Source organism: Rhinolophus hipposideros (assembly GCF_964194185.1).
Source record: "Rhinolophus hipposideros genome assembly, chromosome: 1".
NCBI lineage: Eukaryota > Metazoa > Chordata > Mammalia > Chiroptera > Rhinolophidae > Rhinolophus > Rhinolophus hipposideros.
Genome location: NC_138047.1, coordinates 39,112,271 through 39,124,482, shown reverse-complemented (window position 1 = coordinate 39,124,482; position 12,212 = coordinate 39,112,271). Strand labels below are relative to the sequence as shown.

The following is a 12,212-nucleotide window of genomic DNA, read 5'->3' as shown; positions in this document are numbered from 1 at the left end:
ACCCCACACCCCCCAGACTCATCATCCAGGCAATGGCTCCTCTCCTTCAAGTGTGCTGGGGGAGGCGCAGGGGTGCTCTGTGGGGAGCTGAGGTGTGCTCATGTCTACCTGTGTCTGTTCCTCTTGCCCAGGTCTTCCTCCTCAGGAACAGGGTCGATGTCCGGGAGAGGGATGATGTAGCCGCTGTCTGCGCTCAGCCTCTGCTCATCGAGGCCCCCCTCCCAGTCCTTCAGCTTGTCTTCCTCGTTTTTGTAGGTGACGCCAATGTAGGTGTTGTCAGCGTCCACGCGCATGCGTGCCACGGCGGGATGGTCGCTCTTCAGGAAGTCCAGGTGAATCTTTTCATAACTCTACAAACATTCATTTCAGACAGTTAATCACATAGTATTGACCGAACCGCAAAAACGAATACAGACACTCAAACTACCTCACCGATGTGGGATTTAGACAAATGAAGGAGAGTCATATGTAGACTGTCCCAGAGATGCGGGACATGACAAAAGGGTCTCCGATGGACAGATCTCCTAAGGTCTTAAGGTACCGAAAGCCCCTTCTCCAAATCAGTAGCAATGACTGCCCTCGCCCACAAACACCTCCTTCTCTGGGACTAGCATGGATGCTTCATCGCATAGTTTCTCCAGAGCTTGGATAGGTCCTGATAAGAGGTGACGAAGACTTCTACTGGCAGCACCATACCTGAAGCCTTCATGATCCTTAAACTTGGAGAAATCTAACTCAAAACTTAGGGACCTTGGGTCTGAAAAGACCCATTTCCAACTCCCATTGCAGTCTCTCCCTACCAACACATCTCCACCAACCTGAGTATCTTTGACTGACCCACAGTTAATTTCCTTTGGTCTCCTCACTACCTCACGTATGGAAGTTGTCATGGACAGTGAGATAATCAATAGACAAAAGTATTTAACTTCCAGTTCAGCGTGCAGCCTCCTAACACTGCTCCTCCTTGAGGAGAAGGAAAAGAAGTAACAAGTATGAAAAGTCTATGTGGTGACTGATCCAAATTTAAGAAATTGAGTTTATTATACATCTGGATTTCCTTCTCAGCATCTCAGCAGAAAGTCCTGTCGTTCATTAACATACCCTGTTTGGTTCCATGAAATTACATTTGTTCCTCTGAACAATGCTTCCTAGTCTACAAAAAAAAAACCAGCTGGAGCCACAGATAACAGCTGAGATTATTCCTTCCAGTCAGCTGATAAAAGCAAATTTTGCATGGATTTAAGTGCATTCAAACTAGCAATTTAATGGCTGTGGATGCCCTGAGACTTCTAACTGCACAGTAGCTGCAGACACTGAAACATCTGGAGAATAAAGTGCTTACAGGTGTCGTACGCTGAAGATGAAAGGGACCCCTGAGGGAAAGGAAGGGTTTTCATCCACCATTGCTACCAGGGCCTGGGGAGCACTCCATGAAGCCTGGCTACCGGATCACACAATCTTTTTCCTCCTTTGAAATGCTCCTTGAAAACAGTATTGAACAGTGCTGCTCGCTCACATAACAACCTTCCCATGGTCTTCTCTTAAGAGGCGCAAACAAACCTTTTTATATTGTCCAGGCAGCAGGTTCTCCACAATCTCACTCAGGTGGTAAAAGGAGGGTCTCTTCTCCGGCTCACTGTTCCAGCACTTCACCATGATCTCATAGCTGGAGGAGCAGAGAACTCAGAATGGGCACAGGGAGGAGTGGCAGGGCACCCCTCACCGCCCCCACAGACACCCTGGACACGAACACAAGGCCACGGGATGGGGAAAAGCTCACACTTCACTGGTAGCGTGGTCAGGCTTGGCCATCCGGTAACCACTCTTGATCTTATTGTAGAAAGTGGAATCCACCATCATACCAGGGTAGGGTGTGCCACCTGAAAGCAAAAAAGGACAGCAACCAGGATTAGCAAGTGTGGAGTATATTGTTGAAACACTTGGGGTGATACAGCACCTTTCAGAAATGTTTCGGGTCCCCCACCATGAAGTACTGATTCTTTCAAGGAAATGAAGTGTTACCATCTCCCTGCTCAAATCTTAAATTTAACTAAGACTTCTAGGTTGGTCAAGTCCAGACACCTTAAGCACAAAAATTCCACATCGCTAGAAAAAGTGCAAAAAAGTGTTTTTCAATGTTTCTGACTACTGGATCTATATACACAAAGCAAAACAGAAAAGCAAGAGACATTCTAAATCATTGAGGCCAAAACAGTAATTTTCACCAGAAATGTTCAAATAGTTAAAACAAAAGTCAAAGTTGGGGTTTGAAATGTCTAGATAATTCTCTGCTTTTAATGGACTATGAGACTCGGTTAAGCCACACACTGGGATGATCCAAAGGATATTCAAGGAAAAAGAACAGGGATGGAAAAAGGAGAGCAAGCAGGGGAGACACCCTTTACTATCATGTTAACATAACAGTAAATTCATGAAACACTTCACATGTTTACGACCAAGGCCAGGTCAAGTTTAATTTCCTTGCTAAAGCCTTCTAAAACCACTCCAGGACTCCTGTCTCCTTTCTCTGAACTTCCACTTCAATTTTACATCAGGACTACACAGTTTATCACTAAGTGGTGAGTCTTCTCTCCCCAGATGAAGGGCCTGGAGGTCGGGTCATGAATCACTCCTCTCTTAGGGCCCTCACTGGGCAGCATGGGGCACCTGTCTCGTTCAGTACCTGGTGACTGACTGAATGACTAGGGTGTTTCTCTCCTCCGGGATGATGACCAAGAAGGGGAGTCACGCCCTTTTCTTTGCCACACTACCTTTCACCTGAGCATTTGTCACCATGAGGTGAGAAGTGGCAACTCTCCACTGGTGCACCTGCTTAACCCAAAGTCCAAGGTGAAAAAGCAGCTGGTGAGTGGATGTCATCAGGAGCATTTCCAGTAAGAGAAGTCACTCTGTCATAGGCAAAGGAGAGGCAAAGGCCGGGGGTGAGGGCAAAAGTCAGGGGTGGGAGTGTAGCTCCGCAAGATCCCTGTCTCATTCTGAATGGGCGCACACCAGACATCATACGTGCACAAAGTATGATGTAAATCGGCTGCAGTGTGCTTGACTCACACCAGGTAACTTAACACTAACTACATCCTGGAGCATGGAAAAACACAGCATTTTCCTTCCAGTGTTGTTCCAGAACAACACAAACAAGCAGAGGTGTCAGGCCCGTACCAAGGGAAAAGATCTCCCAGAGCAGAATGCCATAAGACCAAACGTCACTCAGTGTGGTGTAGAGGTTGTCGAAGATGCTCTCGGGAGCCATCCACTTCACGGGGAGGAAGGTCTGCAGGGAAGGAGGCAGGAAATTAAAGTCAGAGTACGCACTGATAACCTACAGCAGCAGAAATAGAAAGGGGTACTTTGGGGCTAATAATAACTTGTACTAATAGTGTCTCTTGTGTGTGTCATTCATGAGTGTCTCTTGTGTGCGTCATTCACTGCTGTACTCTCGGCACTCAGAAGAGTGCCTGGCACCTAGTGGGTGCTCAATAAATATTTGGTGAATGATGAATGGTCATTGCCTCTTACGTCTTCCCAAGAAATAAGAACCAAAAATATTTAATCCTGGGTTTTTACGCAAAAAGTGTGAGCCCTGAATGGACCTGTCCCCAATTTTCAGGTATTCCTAGGAACGTAATTAAGAACAGAACCGGTGATTTGAAAGCCAATTACATTTTTGAACTTTAAGAAATAAATTGTCATTTCCTACTCCAAAGAGTCCTGACATAATGATAATTTTGCAGCCTCTTTTGTGAGGCTGTGCAACCTTCAGCGGAAATACTACACTGAGGCAGATAAATCCGACAGTCACATGAGCATCTTGTCGCCCTCTGAGATTGCTGGGGAGATAACAGGTGAGAAATCGGCTCCAAAGGGAGAAATCGGCTCCAAAGTCCATTGATTTATTCAAGGTCCCTAAAGCTCCAGGTCATTACCACAGAGTACATGAGACATACAGACATGGACGCAGCCCGGGGTCCTTCTCTAGGTGGATATAGCATCCCACAGCCAGTGCAGTGGCGTGACTGGAAAGTGTATATACAGGTGGCAGATGTATCCCTAGCTACTCCATCTGCTTAAAGGTAGAAGGGGTGGGGGGAAAGGGTCAAGTGTAAGATAGAATGACTATCTTTAAGAACACTGTGCCTCAAAGATATATGAATCAAATGGTTTTAACATTTTAGGCATCATAGACGCCATTTGAAATTTTGATAAAAGAGATGCTCTCCTTGGAAATAATGTACGCACACATGCGTGCACAATTTACACACTAACAGCTAACACTTGCTGGATGCTTATATGTGCCAGGCACTGCTAAACATTTTACATGAATTCACTGATTTAATCCCCTACGGTAATGCAAAAGTTAGGTACTATCATTACTTCTCTGCTACAGATAAACTGAGATACAGAATGGTCAAGTAACTTGCCCCAAATCTCACACTAGGAGCAGGGGGTTAACACCCAAGAATCTACTGCAGAACCTGTGCTTTTCATATTGACCCTCTGGAACCTGTTCGTGAGTCTCATGGACTCCACGTTGAAAATGCAGGCACATGAATGTCTAGAAGGAACACCTGATTTCAGAGATTCAGTGAGAGAGGGTGAGCATGCCAAATGAGCGGGGAGAGCACATACGCTGCCTTTTGACACGTAGTTTGAATCATGCATGATGTCTCTGGCCAGGCCAAAGTCACAGATCTTCACAATTTTCCCTTGTGCCAGGAGGACATTGCGGGCAGCCAGGTCCCGGTGGACACACTGCGCAGAAAGGGAAGAAACAATGTCAAGGTCAATCCATCTGCTGCTAGACAGTATCACCCCTACAAGACTGGACACTTACTTCATGGTGAAACGTGGAGCTACCTGGCACACCTCAGGGAGGCCATCTTGGCATAAAGAGCTCACCTTCCCCAGGCTTTCATCCCAACTACTCTTGGGATGTAGGGAAAAGTAGACACCTGATGGTGTCGGACACCCCACTCTGCTTTGGGGAAGAGGAAGTGAGAAGCAGCCATTGCTACTGGCCTCTCCAAGATCTATCTTCCACGCTCACCTCACTCAGATATGCAGCCTAGGTCTAAAGAGGTCTCTGTTTCTTGAACACACTTACATTTTTTGAAGCCAAAAACTCCATTCCTCGGGCAACTTGATAGGTAAAGCTCAACAAATCCAACAAAGTAAGGCCTTCCGAGTTATCATCCGAAAGGAGGTTTTTGACTTCTGAATCTGCAGAGAAGGAATTAAATGTGTTGGTGCTGGTGACAGCGTGAAGCGTCGCCCACTGTGCCACCCCCCCCTCCAGGGTAGGGCTGCTTGTCAGGCTGCAGAGGCTTGTCCAAAAAACATATCTAAAATGTTTTCTGATAGAGTTTCTAGACATCACAGGTGGTTATCTAAACTACACAAGTTCTAGACAAAATACCTTGGAATTTAGGAATGAGTTTTTCAGATAGAAGTGAAAATCTGTTAATAACTTGCCTTATTCAGGACTAGACTAAAAGATATGAATAAAGTCAGACTTGGTTAAAAATATACATGTTACATATTTACGGTTAATAGCTAAAATAATATAACTGTATGTTGTAAAACAAAAACTAAGTAAAAATTAAAAGATTAAAAAAATAAATACTATGCAAAGGCTCTATTTTTAAAAAGAAATTTTAACAGAAATGCATATCTAGGTAAAATATATATATATCATCATCAGAACCAATCTAATGGGTTCTCACATATTTTGTGGTTTTCTCCCAAATTTTTTTCAACCTTAGTTAGCAAATCACCTCAGCCACCATTAAACCACACACACACACGCTGAAGTCTTCCATGATGAATAAACATGTGGACCCTTTGAAAAAGTGGCTTCTAGGAATTGCTTTTATTTTTCTTTTTAAAGCCACCTTCATAGTACTTGGCTTCTTTGGTGAATAAAAGCAACCACCACTCAGACTAGAGGTAGTAATTTTAAAGATCAGCGCCCATGACTTTGCATTTAGTTCCCTTTGTTTGTAACTTGTCCACTTTCCCTGGTTAGCCCCATCTTGGAAGGGTCCCAGGGTTTTCGAGGAAGGAGGCAATCCAGGCCAGCAGTTCTCAGTTCTTTTTGAAATTTTTCAGGCAAGTGAAGAGTAGTTGCAGCCATTCACATTTTTCCAGCCAGCTAGGAGCAAGCCAGAAAGCAGCAGTCTGCCTGCCAACAGGGCCTGGGCTGAGCATGAATCAGGTTCCCTTGACATCTGGAGCCAGGTCCAGCCTGGGAAGCAATGTAAACTATTTTTAACAATACAAGAGGGAAGAGGAAGCACTGATTCCGACAACCCTCACTGGCTAATCTTTAAAAAGAGCTTGGAAGCTTACCCATTTGGCAACGGGAAATGAATGGATCTTGGAACTGCAGCAATGGAAAATATTATTGTGTACTGAGCTTTGCAAAATGAGCACATTCTTTGTATAATGGATTGTACCTTTCACTTAAGAACTCTGAAAGCATTCAGAGCACATTAGTGATTTTCAAAACCATTTCCATAGCAGCTCAACACTTTTTTGCATCAACCAATGGGAGGGCTCAGACCCAACAATACAGGATCACGGGGCAAGTCAACGTCAGACACATCTAGCAGCTTCCTCCCCACTCCAAGCCGGTGATTAGACAAGGACCCTGGAGGGGCCGCCCGCCAGCAGATGTGGGGTGGTCCATCTGGTATAAGCATAGGCTGGGCTCCCTGGAGTTTACACATCAGTTCAGCCCAGCCACATGCGCATCTCCTTGGAACACAGACAGACCTTCCTTCAAACAACATTCATTTGAAACACCCAACACCCTTGTCAGAAAATATAACCTCAAATTGTCCACTTCCCAGTTTCTATCACAAATTGGATATTAGCAAAGCTAAAAGCAAGGGCTACCGCACTCATAGATATCAGACTTATATAATTACGTTTTTAAAAATAATATTAGGACTCCATATAAGATTGCCAACTTTTAATTTTGCCAAGGGCATTGAGAAAAAACATCAATTATCACCACAAATGATAATTTTTAAAAAATATCATTTAAATAATTATCATTTTTTTAAAAAAAGACATGTTAACACCAAAAGGAAAGATCAATTCTTTAAAAACGATTACATTTAAAGACTGAAACATTCATTACATTAGGTCTGTCTGTATTCTTTTCCTTCTTTTCAATTCATAGGCCACAAAGCTATGAAAACACGCACGGACCGGATTGTACAGGTCTGCATTTAGGGACTGCGTGGCCTGGCAGCTCTCCTTACCGTGCCTGCTCACCTTCTTCTGAGTGTTTTTAAGTATCGCGTTACACCACTGGAAGACCACAAAACCCAAAGTGTGAGCATAGACAGTTTTACCTAACATAGATTTCTTCTTATACGAGGCTGGGCGATCATACAGCGATCTCTGGATGTCTGAATATTTAGAAACCTCTTTCCTTTCCAGCATGGGGACATACTGTGTGGTATCAGCTTGCTTCATGTCCATGTAGTCCCCATTGTTTTCAAAAGATAAAATAACATAACTGTAAAAACAGAAAAAGAGACCTTATCCCCGGTGCCCCGTCTGGAGTGATCAATTCAACATTCAGTCACTGGAGAGCAGGTACCTACAGTGTGCAAGGTAGTGGGGTGGGCACGGGGGTGTCGGGTGAGTAAAAGCAAAACCAATCTGTACCCTTCCCATGGGGTGGTCTAGTCGGGGAGCTGAGGATTAATCAATCATCACGCAGGGACACAGATCATCTCTGTGTGTGCCTGTGTTTATTCTGTTTCTCCATTCACAAGTCACAAACCTGTGTCATGTGGCCATGTGGCTTAGACAGACAATTCCTACTACGCACTAAATGTAGCAACAATTTGGTGTCCTCGAGTAATTCCACATGAAGTGAAGTCATTGTACTTTCTGATGTGACAGAACTTTGGATCTGCAGGGATCTTGACAGCCAGTGCAGGCTTCTGCAGCGGGGATCACTACCATTGGCTTGATTTGTAGGCCTGCGCTCAGCAAGGACCAGTATCTCAAGCTTGCAGATCCCGAGACAGTTTCTCTTAAGATCGAGCACTGAGGCATCCCTGGGCAGTGCTGTATTTGGTAGGTCTTAAGTGGACCATGTATAAACAGGAAAACGGCTCCCGGAACAATTCCAACTCTTGTGTCATTCAAACCTATCAGCAAGGCTCCCCCCATGATATCCTGGTCCAAAACACCTGCAGCTATCATGTATCAATCAGCACCATGTCATGGGATGAGAGGGCAGGGTAGCTGGACTCTAGGTCTTGCCTCCTCCTGGCATAGAATCTACAGACATGGCCTCTATCAGGACGTAGGTTCCCTCCATTGGTGAGGCTCATAAGACCATGATTCACAGCAACATCTCTCTCGGCACTCACCTCCGTGTGCTTTCGTCAGTGGGGTTCAATCCAAAGATGTCCAGCTCTTTCTTTGGCTTCTCTGGGTGGTGGCTTAGGAAGCTGTCCCTATTCTTATGCAAATAGTTGACCAAATCCCCATAGAAGCAGTACTCAGTGATGATGTAAATGGGGCCTGTGGGGAGAGAAGAGGTTAGGAGTATGAAAAGGAAAAACAGAGAAGCCATGAATTGCTATGTTTGCACTGGCAAGAGATGTTGCTCAAAAACAATGAGCTTTCGTCATTGCAACGCAATACAGTCAATCCCATTTAAGGGATTTATATTCGCTGGCACATTTGGAGGTACAGAGTAGGGAATGAAAAAACCTGGTATGACAGTTTTTACAAGGGTAGGTGTTCTATGAAAACCCTGCCTCCCAGGTCAGTAGCCCTAAGGTCAGTAGCCCCACCTGACTTGGTACAGGCTCCCAGTAAGTTTACAATGTTTAAATGCGGTCCCAGGTGAGTCATTATCTTCAGTTCAGACATGAGAGCTTGTTTTTCACTGGATCTGGCTGTGGCTGTTGAAGAAATAAATCACATATCAGTCCAACTGAGCTACCCACTTCCCTGAAAAAGCCAAAAACATGGCTGATCCTGTGATTGGATATTATTGTATTTACTAAAAGCTACGAGAGAAAAAGATAGTAACTTGGCCTAGACCCTAATAACAAATCCTTAATCTTTAGGGTTCAAAATAAGTCACTACAAATAACAACTCTTGATTTTCCAACATACAGGAAACAAAAATAATCTAAATAAATCTAATTGACCAAAGTGTCTAAATACACATAAAACCTGGAATTGAAAGAACTAAGATTTAGTCCTAAATTTGGCGTTTACTGACTTTGTGAGTTTGAGCAATTCATTTACTATCTCCATGTTCAAAAATCCCCAGGAAGGGACACTTACGTTTAAGCATCTTCACTGCGACTTTCATGACAGGTTGGGACCGGCTTAATCCATAGGCAGTTCCTTCAACGACTTTCCCAAATGCACCAGATCCCAGGATACGACCTGTGGGCAACCAGAACCATTAACACACGCAGACATCGGCATCTCATCAGCTTTATTTACCACGGCCAGTGCTTGTGGGTACGCAGCTGGGTGGTGTTTTTCCTGTCGGAGTAACCAAGTCATCATGTCAAAGCCAGAACTGAGCCCACAGGGAAGGAAATTAGTATAATTGCTTTTGTCAAATAACATTTGCAAGGGAAAGGAAAAGACAGACGGAGAAAGGAGGGTGCCACCCTCCAGGGTGGGAGCACTCTCTCTACCAGCTTGCATGCTGGGCCAGACCACGGACTCCATTGCACTTGCTTTCTGTGGCTCTCGCCCAAACCCCCTGGTTCTTTGCCCTCCTGTTATCCATATGCAAACAGGGGCATCTTTTGCATCAGTAAGTCCCCATCCACTGGAAACACTTCAGTATCCAAAATGTCCCTGACTCCAATGAATGATGAAGTAAACTTCGGGCTGGTCCCTTGGCTGTCTGTCAGGAAGACCAGGAACCACACAGACTAAAGCTGCCCAGGGAACACAACACTTTGCGGCATGTTGGGAGATATAAAAAAAAAATGCAAGCTGTCATCCCCACTCTTAAAGAGCTCATAGTCTGAAAGGGAATGCTCACCTGCTTCTGAGTATTTTAAGTATGCTCCTTGGCATATTAGGGCTGTTGCCCTTTGCCCCATATTTTAATACTTTTTAACTTCCCTCAGCTCCTTGTCCCTTTTTGTAAAACAGGGGATGGAAATATGTAATAAAGAAGCTTAGTTCCTGGGTAGAAGTATTTTAAATAGGAAGTACCTAGGGTGTATCTTTGATTTCAGGTTAAGTGACTCTCTAAGAAGACCTAAACTTGTATTTTGGAATCAGACAAGTGGATAATTAAAAACTACCTTTGGCATCCTTCAAATTATACATCATTAGAAAATTCATGGTGACACAACGTCTAGGTCTCACCTTCATTTCTTTGTCCTGTTTTCATTAATTCAGAATGTGATTTTTAAAAATTCCCCTGGGGGTGGCCAGATGGCTCAGTTGATAAGAGCACGAACTCTCAACAACAAGGTTGCCAGTTCAATTCCTGCGTGGGATGGTGGGCTGCGCCCCCTGCAACTAAGATTGAAAACAGCGACTGGACTTGGAGCTGAGCTGCGCCATCCACAGCTAGATTGAAGGACGATTTGGAGCTGAGGGGCCCTGGAGAAACACACTGTTCCCCAATATTCCCTAATAAAATTTTTTAAAAAAGAACTTAAAACAAAATCCCCTGGATTAAAGCTTCATGTATTTTGTCTCAGCCCAAGATTGCAGTATTTGAAAAGTTTGTGATAAACTAGCTTGATTATCTTACATGTTTTGCTTTAAAAATGTACCTCTACTTTTTGTATTCTATATTCTAAATATATATATATATATATATATATATATATATATATATATATATATATATTTATATTTATATATATTCTGAAGAAGTATCTAATACATCCTCAGAATATACTGGATCAAAATAGATTGTGTGGTTATCCTCATTCATTTCTCATCTGCTTCTTTCTAGTCACAGAAAATCATCTCATTTTCAATTTGTGTCATTTCCAAAGCAAAGCCATTTTGATGGGCATCTATGGCAGGTCTCCTCATATTCTCTTCTTTTATAAAATTTTCGTTAACCATAATTTTCTGTAAACTGAGATTTAAAAAAAAAATCATTGCACTGGTCCAATTAACTCATTTTCAAGACGAAAAAAAAATACGAAAGGCAATTTCTACTGCCTCGCTCTTATTAAGCACAAACTCAAATCCCTCATTCCTCCACGGGCCTGTAAAGAGTCAAGTTTGTATAAATCAGAAGGGTGTCTTGGGAGATCACCCCAATAGGTGCTTACCCAACACTAGTCCATCTCTTGGAAACTCCCATCTCGAGTCATAAGGCAGCTGCATCGGGTCCACATAAATATATTCATGTCCATCAGGGCTGATTGACTCGATGACCCTCCAGCGAATTTCATACCTCGGTTTCTATAAATGACCAGGACAGGTAACTGGTGAATTACCAGAGTCCGAATGCACCAAAGCTGAACTGGAGCAGCAAAGTCACCAGACATAGTGGGATTCAACACGTTCACTCAACACAGAGTTACTAAGCAACTTCTCTGTGCCAAGCACTGAATTAGGTTGCTATTCTTCTTGTTCTTGTTGGCGTCGAAGATTTTGAGTTCTTTGAGAAAAATACCTACCTGTTTCCAAATGACAACGAGGACAATCAGTGAGATGATCACAATGACCAACAGCACCAGAACTGCAGCCGCCACTGTGAGTTCAGAACGCAGAGCTGGAGGAGACACAGAGAGCCATGATGGAGGGTTTGCATGGACATGCAGAAGACCAGGAGGGCAGTGTGCCTGTGTCTGGGCCAGAAATCTCACTGCTGGTGGAGGAGCAGGAGGGGCCTGGATCATTTTAGGGATGGGCAATAGCATCTCTCAATTATCTACACACATGAGGCTCCCACTCTTCCCTTAGAAGAGAAAGGAACAAAATTCAATCAGGGGAATGCAATATTTTCTCTAAAGGTGCTCCAACATTAATCTTCTGGACAGAACGTGAGTTGGAATATAACGACTGATAAATGAGATTGACACTACTTTAGGTTCAGAAATTTAAGTTCAATGTATTTTGAAAGGATGCATTTTGTTTACATTGCCTTTCGCTCCATTAATTTTTTTCTAAAGAATTCAACCTGTCTCAACTGTTGTAAGGAGTAACAAAGCAGA

The 12,212-nt window shown here is 43.7% G+C and overlaps 1 protein-coding gene across 5 annotated transcripts in view; it reads right to left on the bottom strand.

Moving 5' to 3' along the window:
* Positions 1-12,212, bottom strand: part of PDGFRA (platelet derived growth factor receptor alpha) — a 39,337-nt gene that overhangs the window by 4,484 nt on the left and 22,641 nt on the right. For all 5 annotated transcript variants that reach the window (XR_013994677.1, XM_081069615.1, XM_081069614.1 and 2 more), the window contains exons 11-22: positions 11,676-11,770; positions 11,325-11,457; positions 9,343-9,447; positions 8,841-8,951; positions 8,412-8,565; positions 7,377-7,543; positions 5,120-5,235; positions 4,645-4,767; positions 3,178-3,289; positions 1,781-1,880; positions 1,561-1,666; positions 109-350 (exon numbers count right to left, since the gene is read on the bottom strand). Coding sequence is in view for 4 of the 5 variants with exons in the window: in XM_081069615.1 (XP_080925741.1) it covers positions 109-350; positions 1,561-1,666; positions 1,781-1,880; positions 3,178-3,289; positions 4,645-4,767; positions 5,120-5,235; positions 7,377-7,543; positions 8,412-8,565; positions 8,841-8,951; positions 9,343-9,447; positions 11,325-11,457; positions 11,676-11,770 (1,564 nt within the window). In the remaining variant the exon portion in view is untranslated. The remainder of the gene's footprint in view (positions 1-108; positions 351-1,560; positions 1,667-1,780; positions 1,881-3,177; positions 3,290-4,644; positions 4,768-5,119; positions 5,236-7,376; positions 7,544-8,411; positions 8,566-8,840; positions 8,952-9,342; positions 9,448-11,324; positions 11,458-11,675; positions 11,771-12,212) is intronic.